This window comes from Alexandromys fortis, unplaced genomic scaffold, assembly GCF_014885135.2.
Source record: "Alexandromys fortis isolate MF-2015 unplaced genomic scaffold, M_Fortis_MF-2015_v1.1 scaffold_143, whole genome shotgun sequence".
In the NCBI taxonomy this organism is placed as follows: Eukaryota; Metazoa; Chordata; class Mammalia; order Rodentia; family Cricetidae; genus Alexandromys; species Alexandromys fortis.
The window spans coordinates 402,278-418,327 of NW_026068044.1; the positions used below are offsets into that span (position 1 = coordinate 402,278).

General features: G+C 41.0%; 2 protein-coding genes across 4 annotated transcripts in view; one reads left to right on the plus strand and one right to left on the minus strand.

Moving 5' to 3' along the window:
• The window catches only part of Myom1 (myomesin 1), a 135,256-nt gene that overhangs the window by 100,071 nt on the left and 19,135 nt on the right, over window positions 1–16,050 (minus strand). The gene's annotated exons all lie outside the window — the stretch shown is intronic.
• On the plus strand, window positions 4,967–5,474 carry LOC126516048 (60S ribosomal protein L27a-like). Its single transcript, XM_050166190.1, has one exon. It carries the CDS (start codon window positions 4,989–4,991, stop codon window positions 5,433–5,435), a length of 447 nt encoding a protein of 148 aa, XP_050022147.1. The 5' UTR covers window positions 4,967–4,988; the 3' UTR covers window positions 5,436–5,474.

Sequence of the window (16,050 nt, forward strand, 5' to 3'; positions counted from 1 at the left end):
CTGTACCATTAAGAGCACTTACTGCTCTTGCAAAAGACTGGGGTTCAGTTCTCAAAAATGGCTCACCATCATCTGCAACTCCAGTTCAGAAAATCCAGTGCCTTCTGGCATCTGAGGGCACCTGCATGCATGCAGTGCATATAGACTTATGCAGGTGTGTGCACACATGTGTGCACATGCATACACATACACACACACATGAGATAAATAATCTTTTTTAACATGTAGAAAAGCAAAGAGAATTACCTATATCAAAAGCAGAACCATGGACCAAACATACACACAGTATAAAATGGGTAATGCAAGAAAGTAAAATAGTACTGTACAAAACAATAAGAGTCAAAGATTTACAGAGAGCAGAGGCCCAGTTTCTGAGCAGACATTAAGCACACATGCATAAATGAGTGTGTGTATCTTGTTTATTAAGACTGTGTTGCGTGTGCAGGCTGGGCTACTGCCAGTGATGCTCTGGTGTGGTCACATGAAGTAGCACACTCTGCTACCCAGAGTAACAGCTAGCTCGTTTCTATGGAACAGCACTGAAGCTAAAGGTTAGAACCTTGACGTGGATTGCTTACCAATTGGAAGCCAGGGTGAAATTTGTCCCTGGCTAACCGTTCCAGCAAAAGCCTGCATTTTATACCCCAGGTCACAAAGTACAGCCTGTGCTTACACAGGTCTAAGTTTAAAGTGGCATTTGCCTCCACTTCTCTACTCCATTACTATACAAAATAAACCACGAGATCAAGAGGATTGCTTCCTTTATTATTTTGAGAAAGTGGAATTTTCTCATTATTCTTCTATTTTTACTCTTTTTTATTTTTGTTTCTACAATCAAATTTTTGCAAACTCATTTTTCAATGTTGTATTCTAGTAGAAGTTATAATATTCCATTATTTTTGTTTGCTCCTTTTTTCCTGTAAGACAAGTATTTTAAATAATGAACTTATTAATAGGACATACCACAAATGAGATTGTCCCATTCTCACAGGGAAATCAGAGCAGCTGAGTTTTTTTTTATTGATTTTTCTTGAGCTCTACATTTTTCTTTGCTCCCCTCCCTGCCTCTCCCCTCCTCTTCAACCCTCTGCCAAGGTCCCCATACTCCCAGTTTACTCAGGAGATCTTGTCTCTTTCTACTTCCCACGTAGATTAGATCCATGTACGTCTCTCTTAGTGTCCGCGTTGCGCCACCACAATGAGCTAAGTTATTGTTTCTTACAGAGTGTGTGAAGTAGATGTCAAGTTGCCATCTAAACAGATAGCTTAGCAATGTCAAGTTATTTACTGATGGATTGACTACAATAGTTCAGCTCAGGCTGGCCCAGGACCATGGTGGCTCTCCTACTTCTTCCTCCCAAATACTGAGATGACAGATGTGTGCAGCTATGTCCAGCTTCCAACTTATTTACTGACATTAGAAAACAAAATCAAATTAGGAACACAATGTTTTGAAGAACCATGTAATAATCTGTGTAATTATTTGAGTAGAATAGCAATCTATTTTGTTGTGATTCATGAAACCAAAGTCTAATGTTTTATACTACAAATCCTAGAAGAGTTCAGTAAAGTATGTAGACTTTAAACTGTAAAACCTAAATACGAGTTTATTCATTTCTTGTGATTTTAGTTGTATCTAAATTTTGGCAATAACCCTTCTCTAACCCTCGGTTTCTGAGTAAAGCTGCCATACATAGTGCTGTGTTTTACCTATTAAAATTGTGTTGGTTATTCTTTATGTACTAACTTCGATCATGAAATTTCCTGGGTTCTTGAATCTTAATTGATCAAATAAATCATATTAAATGTGTGCCCATGCATCTGTCTGTGGCTATATCTAGGTTCATCTTTTTTGCACTTGGCTATTATTATGTCATTTTTCTCTGTTAATAGGTCTACATTTGATAGATTTTAAATAAATCTCCTGCTATGTATATTATCACATCTATGGCCAGTGGTACCATGGAGAAGGAATGGAATCAAAGGCCAGAAGCCACTCTCTGGAAATCTAGGAATCCAAAAATAGGCTGACCTATGAATCTAATTAAAATACTGAACAGACAAAAGTGCAGGCTTCACACCAGGTGCGCTGGCACACACCTGTAATCCTGGCAGTTGTAGTCTTCACGCCAGGTGTGCTAACACTCACACCTGTAATTCTAGCAGGCGGGAAACAGAGGCAGGAGGATTAGCTCAGGTTTGAGGTCTACATAGCACACTCTGGGATGCAAAGGCTACAGACTGAGTCTCTGTCTCAACAAACAAAAGTATGTCCCCTCAGTTGGACCACGACAGGATAATACTTAGCAGGAAAAGTATTTATAGAACTCTAGAGCTATATAGTATCTCAGGGACACTTATTTAATAGTGTCTTCTCATGGGGGTAGAATCCAAGTCATGCTTCCATGTTCATACAGCAAGCTGGTGTTTGAACTGGGGTTTGTACCCAAGCTGTCTTGATTCGCAGGTTAGTATCATTTCTACTACACCACTGGTCTCCCACATTTGTTACAGTATATTTAATCAAGTATTTATTGGTTGATTAATCTATTAATCAAATAAATCAAATTATTAATTAATTAAAATATTAATTTAGACATACTTGTTTACTCATAAGTTCTCATATGCACAACTATACAGTCTCACTTGATGAATTATTATGGAAAATTAAAAGACAAAATTCAATTTGAATGATAAAAAGAAGAGGTATACCTCCCCCTATACCTTCCCAACTTATGGACTCCCCACTGTGGAGATCACAATGCCTAGAATGACTCTGATGTTGATGTTCTGTTACTGAATCGTAGCTTGGGGTTATAAAATCAGCACAGGTCAGATAAAAAGTAAAATAATTATTCAACTTAAATTAAAATGTAGTTACTTAAAATTATGTTTGTACTCATCACATGACCTGTGTGAATTGTTCTGGTTTCCTGAAATGAATAGGAATGGGAATGATCAAGGAATATGCTTTCTGAAAACACTCTGTCAAGCACTACAGAAAAGTGGTGCAATGTGGGCCTGTTTTGTGGCCTTTGCCTCAAACTCAGCGTCAACCATCCTTATGTGCTCGGGGCGACACTGCATTGCTGGCTTCTCTGTTGTCTTTCCTACTGAAGAGTGATCCTAGTTACTTTTCAATCCTCAGCACTAGGTAGCTACATTTGACATCCAAAATATGCTGACTGACTGATGTGGAATCGAGATTCCAGTTCCTGTAATCAGATCGTACTATATGTCTTAACAGCTGAAGAGCTATTAAAAATGAGCAATGCAGGCACCTGGGAGATGCTCAGTTGATAAAGTATTCGCTGCGACAGTATGAGGACCTGCGTTTAATCCCCAAAACCCATTTTAAAAAGCTAAGTGTGATGATGTGTATTTCTCATTCCAGTCCTGTGGTGGCAGAGACAGGGGATCGATCCGTAAGCTCACTGGCCAGTCAGCCTAAACTAAGCTCCTGACCAATGAGACACTCTTTCCCCCAAAGAACCAAGATGGAGAGCACCTGGGAGCAACACTGGAGACCTACCTCTAGCCTCAACTCGCATCCACATCTGTGCACTTGTGCCCCCTCACACACACACACACACACACACACACAAACAAACACACACACACCACTGCAGAAGCAGGAGTCCCACTGCTGGGGTTAGCTGTTCATCTATCTCTCTGGTCAAAAGGCAAGGATAAAACAGAACATATCAAGACTCAGCTCTGAAGTCCAAGGAATACGTTAAATGGGGAAGTGGTTCTTCATTTAAGAAATGAACCTCTTTTTAAAAGTTGTATACAGTTACTTGTTGTGTTAAACGGAAGTTAGAGTCCACTTGGGGGAAGACTGAGACAGGAGGATCACAGGTCTAAGGCCTGCCTGCGTAACTTAGTGACCCCGTCTCAAATAAAAGAAGGCTAGAGGATATACCATGGAGACAGACGGTTTGCCCAGAATGAAACGAAACTTTAAATACTGTTATATCTAAATGTATATACTATCATAAGTAGATTAAAATAAGCACAAGAGAAAGGGTGACATAACAAAAATTCAAGAAGAAACAATGGAACAGGAAACAGAACAGAAACAGATAAGGTCAGTGAAGATGCCCCCAAAGAAAACCCTGAAAAAAATGTTAGTAGCTTAATCATGAAAAGAAAGAAATAAGTTATTAAAACCAAGAATGAAAGTGGACACATTATAGCCAGGCCTACAAAACCAAGAGACTCCTAGGAAAGTAGTGTAGACGCCTCCACGTCAACTCACCAGACTACTAAGATATAATGGAATCATTCCTGTGAAGACCAAAATGATCAAAACTATCTCAAGAAGAAATGTAAAACTATAAATGACCAAAGCCAAGAAATTAAATTAATAATCTAAAATATTCTCACATGGAAAAGCAGACAGCTAGGTGGTTTATATTTATATCAAATATATAAATATAATAAATATTATATTTAAATATAATAAATATTTGAATATATCAAATATTTAAAGAAGAAATGGTAATGATTACTTTCATATTTTTAAAAAAATGTTAAAATAGCACTGATCAAGACACCAAGATAAATTAACATAGTGAAAATGGCAATCTTACCAAAAAGCAATCCACAGATTCAATGCAATGCCCATCAAAATCCCATCAAAATTTTCACAGACCTCGAAAGAACAATACTCAACTTCATATAGAAAGGCAAAAAAAAAAAAAAAAAAAACAGGATAGCCAAAACAATCCTGAACAATAAAAGAACTTCTGGAGGCATTACCATCCCTGACTTCAAACTCTACTACAGAGCTACAGTACTGAAAACAGCCTGGTATTGGAATAAAAACAGACAGGAGGACCAATGGAACCGAAACAAAGACCCAGATATCAGTTCACACACCTAGGAACACCTGATTTTTGACAAAGAAGCAAAAATATCAAATGGAAAAAAGAAAGCATATTTAAAAAATGGTGCTGGCGCCCTCTTTCCTTTCTGCCACCGCCATGCCATCCAGACTGAGGAAGACCCGGAAACTCCGGGGCCACGTGAGCCACGGCCATGGCCGCATCGGTAAACACCGCAAGCATCCAGGAGGACGCGGGAACGCTGGAGGCATGCATCATCACAGGATAAACTTCAATAAATATCATCCAGGTTACTTCGGGAAAGTTGGGATGAGGCATTACCACTTAAAGAGGAACCAGAGCTTCTGCCCGACTGTCAACCTGGATAAACTGTGGACGCTGGTCAGTGAGCAGACCCGAGTCAACGCTGCCAAGAACAAGACCGGAGTTGCTCCCATCATTGATGTCGTGCGATCGGGCTACTACAAAGTTCTGGGGAAGGGAAAGCTCCCTAAGCAGCCTGTCATCGTGAAAGCCAAATTTTTCAGCAGAAGAGCTGAAGAGAAGATAAAGGGTGTTGGAGGTGCCTGTGTTCTGGTGGCTTGAAGCCACTCAGGGAGGCCAATTAAATGCTAACACTTTAAAAAAAAAATGGTGCTGGCATAACTGGATATCAACATGTAGAAGAATAAAAATAGATCCATATCTATCACCACGCACAAAACTCAAGTCCAAGTGGATCAAAGACCTCAACATAAAACCAACTACATTGAACATCATAGAAGAGAAAGTGGGAAGTACACTTAAACACACTGGCATAGGAGACCACTTCCTAAATATAACTCCAGTAACATAGACACTGAGAGTAACAATTAATAAATGAGACCTTCTGAAACTAAGAAGCTTCTGAAAAGCAAAGGGCACAGTCAACAAGACAAAACAGCAGCCTACAGAATGGGAAAAGATCTTCACCAACCCCACATGGAACAGAGGACTGATCTTCAAAATATACAAAGAACTCAAGTAATTGGTCAGAAAAAAAATCCAATTAAAAAAATGGGGTACATACCAAAACAGATAACTCTTAACAGAGGAATCTAAAAGACTGAAATACACTTAAGGAAATGTTCAACATCTTTAGCCATCAGAGAAATGTAAATCAAAACAACTCTGAGATTCCATCTTAAACCTGTAACAATGATCAAGATCAAAAATACTGATGACAACTTATGCTAGAAAGGATTTGGGGTAAAGGGAAGACTCCTCCATTGCTGGTGGGAGTGCAAACTGATGCAGCTACTTTGGGAATCAGTATGGTGATTTCTCAGAAAATTAGGAAACAATCTACCTTAAGATCCAGCAATGCCGCTGTTGGGTATATATCCAAAGGATGCTCAATCATGCCACAAGGACATGTGCTCAACTATGTTCATAGCAGCATTGTTTGTCATAGCCAAATCCCAGAAACAACCTAAATGCTCCTCAACCAAAGAATGGAGTACTACACAGCAGAAAAAAATTAATGACATCTTAAAATTTGCATGCAAACGGATGGATCTAGAAAAAAAAACACATGTTAAGCGAGGTAACCCAGACCCAGAAAGATGAATATCATATGTACTCACTTATAAGTGGCTTTTAGACATAAAGCAAAGAGAAACCAGTCTACAATTCACAATCCAAGAAAACCTAGACAACAAAGAGGATCTTAAGAGAGGCATACATGGATCTAATCTACATGGGAAGTAGAAAAAGACAAGATCTCCTGAGTAAATTGGGAGCATGGGGACTATAGGAGAGGGTAGAAGGGGAGGGGAGAGGAACGGAGGGGTGCAGATAAAAATGTATAGCTCAATCAAAATAATTTAAAAAATACATCAAATATGGCTACAGCCCAGTACTTTTTTATGAACATAGATGTACAAGCAAGTTCACAAAGCATTAAAAAACTGCATCTGGGGCTGGGAGACAGTGCAATGGTTAAGGGTACTAGGTACTGGGTACCCCAACATGGTGGATCATGACCATCTGTAATTCCAGAACCAGGGGATCCAATATGCTCTTCTGGCTTCCTTGGGTACCAGGCATGCACTTTGTATACATACAGAGAAGCAGTCACACACACATACACACAAAAAATAAATAATAATTTTTAAAAATTAGTCTAGTAAGTGCCAGATATGGTGGCACATGCCTGCAATCCCAGATCCCAAGAGGCAGAGGCAGGAGGATCTCTATGACTTCAAAGTTTAGTCTAGTTAGTTCCAGGTCAGACAAGGTTACATAGTGATCCCATGTATTAAAAAAAAAACAAACAAACAAACCAAAGGGATGTTTGTTTCACCCTCCAGTCCTTAAAATCTAGGTATAATAGGATATAAAACCAAGTGAAGTGAAGTGAACCCCGTCATTCAAGTTTGATTTACTTCAACAGAATAAAAACAAAACTCACATTATCATCTAATATAGGTGTAAAAAGAAAAGAGGATTGGACAAAATTTGGTGTTCATGCATGTTAAAAAAAAGAATCTCTCAGCAGGAGCTGGAGATATGGTTCAGTAGTTAACACTTGTCCCTGCGAGGACCAAGGATCAGGTCCCAGCAAACACATGGCAGCTAACAACTATCTTTAACTCCTTTTTCAGGGGTGATTTGTCCTCCATGGGCTCCTGCATGCACGAGGTACACATGCATATACTCAAGCACGCATAACAAAAACTGTAAATATTATTTAAATCTCTCAACAAAAATGGAACAAGAAAGGAACTCCCTCGCCTAAATAAAAATGTTTGGTTCTATCTACATGAAAAGTCTATAGCTAATATACTTAACGCTTCTTTCCTTGTCCTTTTTCTTGGGTTCCAAGGAATAAACTCAGGTTCATGGGCTGGCTTTGCAACAGTAAACACCCTTAACCTCCTAGCATCTCACTAGTTTCCTAACAGTTCTGCTATGGGAAGATGCTCTTGTACCCTGTAAAGATTTGTTACTTGTATTGCTTTAATAATATGCTGATTGGCCAGTAGCCAGGCAGGAAGTACAGGTGGGGCAACCACACTAGGAGAATTCTGGGAAGAGGAGATGCTCTGTTTGCAGTTACACCCAGACACAGAGGAAGCAAGATGAGAATGCAAGAACAGTTGCGGGACCAGCAAGGACAGAAACTTCCACCTACACAGTTCTTTTGTTGTAGTTGAGTTTTGTGTAGGTGGGAAGGGGTGTTGTTGTTTGTTTGGTTTGGGTTTTGGGTTTGTTTGTGTTTTTTTTTTCTTTTCGAGATAGGGCTTCTCTGTGTAGCCCTGGCTGTCCTGGAATTCACTCTGTAGGCCTGGTTGTTCTGGAACTCCGAGAGATCCACCAGCCTCTGCCTCCCAAGTGTTGGGACTAAAGGTACGTGCCACTACACTCAGCCTGGCCCATTTTAAAGCAAGAACGGGAGAGCTTGCTCCTTGTATTCTAGGCAGACAACAACAGAATCAAGAGATGCCTTGAGTTGAATTTTCCTGTCCTTGTACAACTTACACTGACACACCCCAACTCACAATGTAGATGATGGTCCTGTAGTTGACTAGAGAGGGCATCACTTCCTCATTCCCAGAGAGTGCTGGGAAAAGGTCAAACCTGTTGAAACAGTTCCTGCAGGCTTCCCCACTGCCTGGTCAGCAGGAAGGTGCTGACAGACTCAACTTTTCACCCCAGGCGTGGGGATCGAACTCAAGGCAGCAGGTTTGGTGAAAGAACCTTTGCCAACTGAGCCATACTGCCAACTGTCTTCTGGAACCAAAACAAAAATGTCCTATTATTTCCTGCTTAGTTGGAGATCAAAGGGAAGTGGAAGAGCAGGAAAGTCCGAGTTACAGAACCCGGGCCTGAGATGTGGCTCAGGCTGTGAAGCGTGTGCCGTGAAAGCATGGGGATGTGAGGTAGATCCCAGTACTCATGGAGAGAGCTGAACGTTGTGACCACGTGGACCATGATTTCAGCACTGGAGGACTTGCCGTCCCGTTAATCCAGCTGACCTCTCAAGATCCTGGGTCAGCAAAAGTGCTTGTCTCAAAACTGTGGGAAGAGACAGAGGAGGGCACCAGACACTGACCTCCGGCCTCCATGCGTGCGTGCACACACAATGCATTAAAACGCACACACAGAGCCTTTGCACCTCCCTTTGATAACTATTGTTGATACTGTTGTCACACAAAACATCAATTTTGGGGCTGGAGAGATGGCTCAGTTGTTAAGAGCACTAATTGCTCTTCCAGAGGACCTGAGTTCAATTCCCAGCACCCACATGACAGTTCACACCTGTCTGTAATTCTAGTTCTGGGGAATCTGACACCTTCACACAGAATATACACAAGCAAAATACCAGTATGCAATAAATAAAATAAAAATCTTTAAAAAAAAACATCAATTTTGCCATTCTGACAGGGTTGGTACTGTCTTTAGGGTCTTTTTTCCCTCAATGTAACCATGAGCTAAAGGCATTTAATGTGTTTTGTAACATAGCCAGTCACCAATCTGTACCACAGCCACACTGACTCCAAGCAAGACTCACTGACTCCAAGTAAACCACCTTGACTCCAGGCAAGACTCACTGAGGTCAGCCAAACCTTGAGCACATTTAAATCTCCGTACTTTCCACTTTAACACTGGACATCTAACTACAAAGTAGAGGGTAAAAATAGACCTAGCCTAGTGTTTACATACACTGCCGAGGAACCCAATTCCAATGCAGGGGCCTTTATCAGTGACACTGTTCACAGTCAGAAGACATAGCTCATTTAGCAGGAAAAATCCTTTCCTTTGGAATAAACTTTAAAACAACCTGAAGGGGCTGGAGAGATGGCTCAGTGGTTAAGAGCATTGCCTGCTCCTCCAAAGGTCCTGAGTTCAATTCCCAGCAACCACATGGTGGCTCACAACCATCTGTAATGAGGTCTGATGCCCTCTTCTGGCCTGCAGACATACACACAGACAGAATGTTGTATACATAATAAATAAATAAATATTAAAAAAAAAAACAACCTGAAGAAACTATAAAGATTCTAAGCCTGCATCTGTTACTCCTAGTTCTAAAAATGAAAGACTGAAATGCCTGTTAGGTTTCTTTCTCTTCTTCATTCAGGATATGAAGGGGGAAGGATGGCGCTGGTATTTTCTCTCCCCGTATGCACTATTTCTAGCTCATCTTGTTCCCACCCAGAATCTTGAACTCTTATATTCTTTGAACATAGCGAGCCATTAATAAACACTAACCTACACACATAGAAGGAACAGGTGGTGTGACATATGATTACAGTTTGGTTCCTGTGTAAAGTGGTTCCCTCACGCTCTCCAAAAATCCAGTTCAATTGCTAATGTTTGAGATGATGTATCAAATTATGAATAAATAAGGATACTGCATAGCATCTAAATAAACCATGTAAAATTAAAGTGGTCTGAGCATAAAAGTTTGCAGTGGAGACTTTAATTTCTTTCTTAATTTCTTCCTTGACCCAGGTGTGGTTCAGTAGTTGACTGTTCAGTTTCCATGAGTTTGTCGGCTTTCTGGGGGTAGCATTGTTGTTGCCTTCTAACTTTAATCCGTGGTGATCTGATAAGACACAGGTGGACACTGATATTCTTTTGTATCTGTGGAGGTTTCCTTTGTTTCCGAGTATATGGTCAATTTTTGAAAAGGTTCCATGAGCTGCAGAGAAGAAGGTATATTCTTTCCTATTTGGGTGGAGTGTTCTATAGATGTCTGTTAGTCCATTTGCTTCATTACCTCCAATAATTCTCTTAATTCTCTATTAGGTTTCTGTCTGATTGACCTGTCCATTGGAGAGAGAGGTGTGTTGAAGTCTCCTACTACCGCGAGGGGTGCACCCACACACTGAGACAATGGGTATGTTCTATCGGGAACTCACTGAGGCCAGCTGGCCTGGGTCTGAAAAAAGCCCGGGATAAAATTGGTCTCGCTGAACATAGCGGACAATGAGGGCTACTGAGACCTCAAGAACAGTGGCAATGGGTTTTTGATCCTACTGCACGTTTTGGCTTTGTGGGAGCCTAGGCAGTTGGTTGCTCACCTTACTAGACCTGGATGGAGGTGGGTGGTCCTTGGACTTCCCACAGGGCAGGGAACCCTGATTGCTCTTTGGGCTGACGAGGGAGGGGGACTTGATTGGAGGAGGGAGAGGGAAATAGGAGGCAGTGGTGGGGAAGAGACAGAAATCTTTAATAAATGAATAAAAAAAATAAATAAAATTAAAAAAAGTTTGCAGTGGAGCTAAAGAAATAAAATCATTTGAAAATATAAATGTAGAACATTCTATCAATTCTTCCGGGTTAGGGAAATGAAATGAATACCTAAGAATATAGCTCATAACTTCATGATCATAAAAACAGCATGCTCTGCAGACCCGGAGCAGATGATCCAGGAGGACAGAGATTTAACATCTAATCCTTTCACTGCAAGGCAGCTGCTCTCCTAAATGTGGTCCTTGAGTATCGCTGTGGAACATTCCTGCAGAGAACAAGCTAATGCTGGCACACACACACGTGGTGTTAATTCCTCCCCACTTTCCTTTGGGAGGTGATTCGTTTGGAATAAGTGCTACAAGAAATAGACTCTCCTCAGCGACAATATTTCCATTTCCGCAGCCAACATGAGCTCCTTCTGAGTAGCCCAAGGCAGAGTAGGACCTACGAAAGTGAGATGGCAAAGGGATCGTGTTCCACTCCACGTGGAATTTCAGAGTGCTGCCATGGTGCATTCCAGGGAGACCCTGGCAGCCTCTGCTGTTACTGAACCTGCCGGACGCTCCCTCGAGGTCACTGTCACTGACAACAGGAAGCTGTAGAACAGGGACTTAGGAATTTCTGCCCTCTCCATACCGACTCACACGAGCCGCTGCGTTATTTCCCCAGGAACCTTTGTATGCCCTGAGAGAGACACTTTTTCCAGTCGCCTTGATATATATTTTATATTTAAATTTTGGAAGCCTTAATATATTCCATGTATTATGAAAAATGCCACCTAAGCCTTGGAGAAGCACATTGGAGACAGCAGGTGGTTAGAAGCCACACAGCCCAGAAATGTCTACATTTTAAAAATGAGTAATGTTTTCTATAGACTATAAATAGACTTACTTAAAAACTTCGAATATCTTGCATGTCTTTTTTTTTAGTTCCCATAAAATGTTTTATTAAGAGTAGTAAAATACATCCTGGTCTACAGAGAGAGTTCCAGGACAGGCTCCAAAGCTACAGAGAAACCCTCTCTCTAGAGAGAGAGAGAGAGAGAGAGAGAGAGAGAGAGAGAGAGAGAGAGAAGTAAAAATAGCCAGGTAGTGGTGGCGTATGTCTTTAATCCTAGCACTTGGGAAGCAGGTGGATCTCTGTGAGTTTGAGGCCAGCCTGGGCCACAAAGCAAGTTCCAGGACACAGAGAAACCCCGTCTCAAACAAAACAAAACAAGAGTAGTAAAATAAAAATTGTCTCAGACTGAGGAAACACACATCTACCCAACACAGTGGGCTAGATGAGCAAACACAGCTAAGTCAACTGCAAAAACATGGGATTTGCCCCAGAGAAGCTTCCATGGTACAATGTCACGACACCCCCCCCCCTTCTCTGAGGGACTGCAGACTCACTGTAACACTTCTGCTTCGGCACCCAAAGTGATCACTGAGTTTGCGGTCTGGAACACTGAGATCTGCTGAAGGTTTTGCTGAGGGTGGAGGAATCGCAGAATGAGTAGTAGAGGAAGGGAGTTACAAACACCAGCTAAGGCCACGTGACAAGCTGCACAACCAAAGATTAAAACTGACAGGAGTGTTCCTGTCATGTTTTGATAAGAAAGTATTTGTACATATATCTGTGTTTTCTTTCCTCAATTTCTTTTTTATTAAGAATTTTTAAATACCATATTTTTTTCATTATTCATAGCTATCCTCCCACTCCCTCCCCTCCTCTCGGCCTCCTCAATTTTTTTTATCATGTAATGGTAATGGCATAAAAAACAATGGAATCGAATTGAAGACCTGCCCGGATATTAATTCACACACCTATGAACACCTGATTTTTGACAAAGAAACAAAAAAGATACAATGGAAAAAAGAAAGCATTTTCAACAAATGGTGCTGGCATAACTGGATGTCAACCTATAGAAGAATGAAAACAGATCCAGAGCTGTTGCCATGCACAAAACTCAAGTCCAAATGGATTAAAGACCTCAATATAAATCCGACCACACTGAACCTGATAGAGGAGAAAGTGGGAAGTAACCTTCAATGCATGGGCACAGGAGACCACTTCCTATGTATAACCCCAGTAGCACAGACAATAAGAGCATCAATAAATAAATGGTATCGCCTGAAACTGAGAAGCTTCTGTAAATCAAAGGACACAGTCAATAAGACAAAAAGGTAGTCTACTGGATGGGAAAAAAATCTTCACCAACTCCACATCAGACAAAGGACGGATCTCCAAAATATATAAAGAACTCAAGAAATTAGACATTAAAATTCTGAATAACCCAATTAAAAAGTGGTGTACTGAACTAAACAGAGAATTTTCATCAGAAGAATTTCAAATGGCCAAAAGATACTTAAGGACATGTTCCACATCATTAACTATCGGGGAAATGCAAATCAAAATAACTTTGAGATACCATCTTACACCTGTCAGAATGGCTAAGATCAAAAACACTGATGATAGCTTATGCTGGAGAGGATATGAAGCAAGGGGAACACTCATCCATTGCTGGTGGGAATGCAAACTTGTGCAACCACTTTGGAAATCAGTGTTGCAGTTTCTCAGAAAACTGGGAATCAACCTACCTCAGGATCCAGCAATACCACTCTTGGGAATATATCCAAAAGATGCTCAATCATACGACAAGAGCATTTGTTTAACTATGTTCATAGCAGCACTATTTATAATAGCCAGAACCTGGAAACAACCTAGATGCCCCTCAACTGAAGAATGGATAAAGAAAGTGTGGCACATCTACACATTAGAGTACTACTCAGCAGTAAAAAAAATAATGACATCTTGAATTTTGCATGCAAGTGGATGAAATTACATCATCCTGAGTGAGGTAACCCAGCCCCCCCAAAATGAATATGGTATGTACTCACTCATAAGTGGATACTAGTGATAAACAAAGGGGAGTGAGCCTATAGCTCAGGATCCTAGAGAAACTAAGTAATAAGGTGAACCCAAAGAAAAGCATATATAGACCCACCTGGAAATTGGAATCAGACAAAAATTTGGGAGAGGGGGATAGGGGGTAGAGAAGGGGGGTTGAGGAAAACTTGAGGGAATGGGATAGTAGAGATGGAGGAAGGACAGATATGAGGGCAAGGAAAGAGATATCTTGATTGAGGGAGCCATTATGGAGTTAGCAAGAAACCTGGCTCTAGAAAAATGCCCCAAGAACCCACAGGGATGACCCCACCTGAGACCCTAAGCAATAGAGGAGAGGGTGTCTGAACTGACCTTATCCTGTAGTCAGACTGATGATTATCTTAAATATCACCATAGAACCTTCATCCAACAACTGATAGGAACAGAGGCAATCACCCACATTGGAGCACTGGACTGAGCTCCCAAGATCCAGTTGAAGAGTAGAAAGAATGAGAGTATGAGCAAGGAATTCAAGACCATGAGGGGGTCATCCACTGAGACAGTTTGCTTGAGCTAATGGCAGCTCACCAACTCCAACTGGACTGGGAGTGAACGAGCATGGGAACAACCAAGCCCCTCTGAAGGGGGTTGACAGCGGGGCAGACTGAGGGGACACTGATAGTGACACTGGGATTTGTCTCTACTCCATATACTAGCTTCTTGGGATCCTATTCTCTTTGGATGTAAACCTTGCTCAATCTAGACATAGTAGGGAGGGCCTTAGACTTTCCACAGGGCGGGGTGCATGGCACACTCCCTTAGGGTTGGAGGAGTGGGGGGAGGGTCTGTGGAGGGAGAGGGAGGGGACTGGAAGGAGGGGAGGGAGTGGGAATTTGGATTGGTATTTTTTAAGTAATAAAAAAAGAATTTTTAATACTACATTTTTTCATTATATATCACTATCCCTGTTCCCACTCCCTCCCCTCCTCCCGGGCGCCTCAATTTTTTTTATCATGTAATGTAACATGATGCATAAGTATAATATCAATACAAGAAAACTAGTGGTTATCATATTTAGGTTTGAGATACTAAAAGAATATCCCTCAAGGAATTGTCATCAATTCTAAAATTTTTCAAAAATTTATAATGCATATGCAGTTGTTCAAGGGATAGTTATATCATGTCAGGCATAATCATTACCTGGTTAAATATACAATGCATTTGCAAATGTATATGGAATAGTTATATCATGCTAGGTATAATTATGACCTAGCTATTGTTTTCATGTTAAAATTAAGCATGACATAAGGAGATATGATTGTGTCAAGTTGACAAGGGGTGGACTGTGATGACTATCCTTGGTTGCCAACTTGACCACATCTAGAATTAACTAAAACCCAAAAGGTTAGGTACACCTGTGAAGGGTATTTTCTTAATTAAAATCATTTGAAATGGTAAGAAGCACTTTTAATCCAGACCTTTTGAGACGAGAAGATAGATATATCTTTAATCTAGGCCGCGCTTTCTGCTGGCAGCCTATATAAAGAACGTGGAAGAAAAAAGCTTGCTCTCTTTGCTTGCTTGCGCTCACTCTCACTGGCAAGTCTATATTTGCATTAAAGGCTACTTTTTCAGGATTTGGGCATATTCTGAAGACCAGATGAGACATCCAGCCTTGTGGACTGAACAACGACTGGATTCTTGGACATTCCATTGGTAGACAGCCATTGTTGGACTAGCTGGACCACAACCTGTAAGCCATTCTAATAAATCCCATACGCATCTGTCTGTGTGATATATATAATATATTATATATCTTCATTCTACCAGTTCTGCTCTTCTGGGGAGCCCTGACTAATACTCATTTCTGGTACTGATGAGAACGGACTATCTGGGGCTAGAGAGTTAGATCAACATTCAAGAGCACTACTCCTCTTCAGAGGATTCAGGTTCCATTCCCAGCTCTCACACCACATAAAACTCCCGTTCCAGGGGCTCTGGCACCCTCTTCTGGTCTCTGTGGGCACCTACATGCAAGCGGTACACATAAACTCGTCACACACACTTACACTGAAATAAATTAGTATCTCTTAAAAGAAGGAAACTT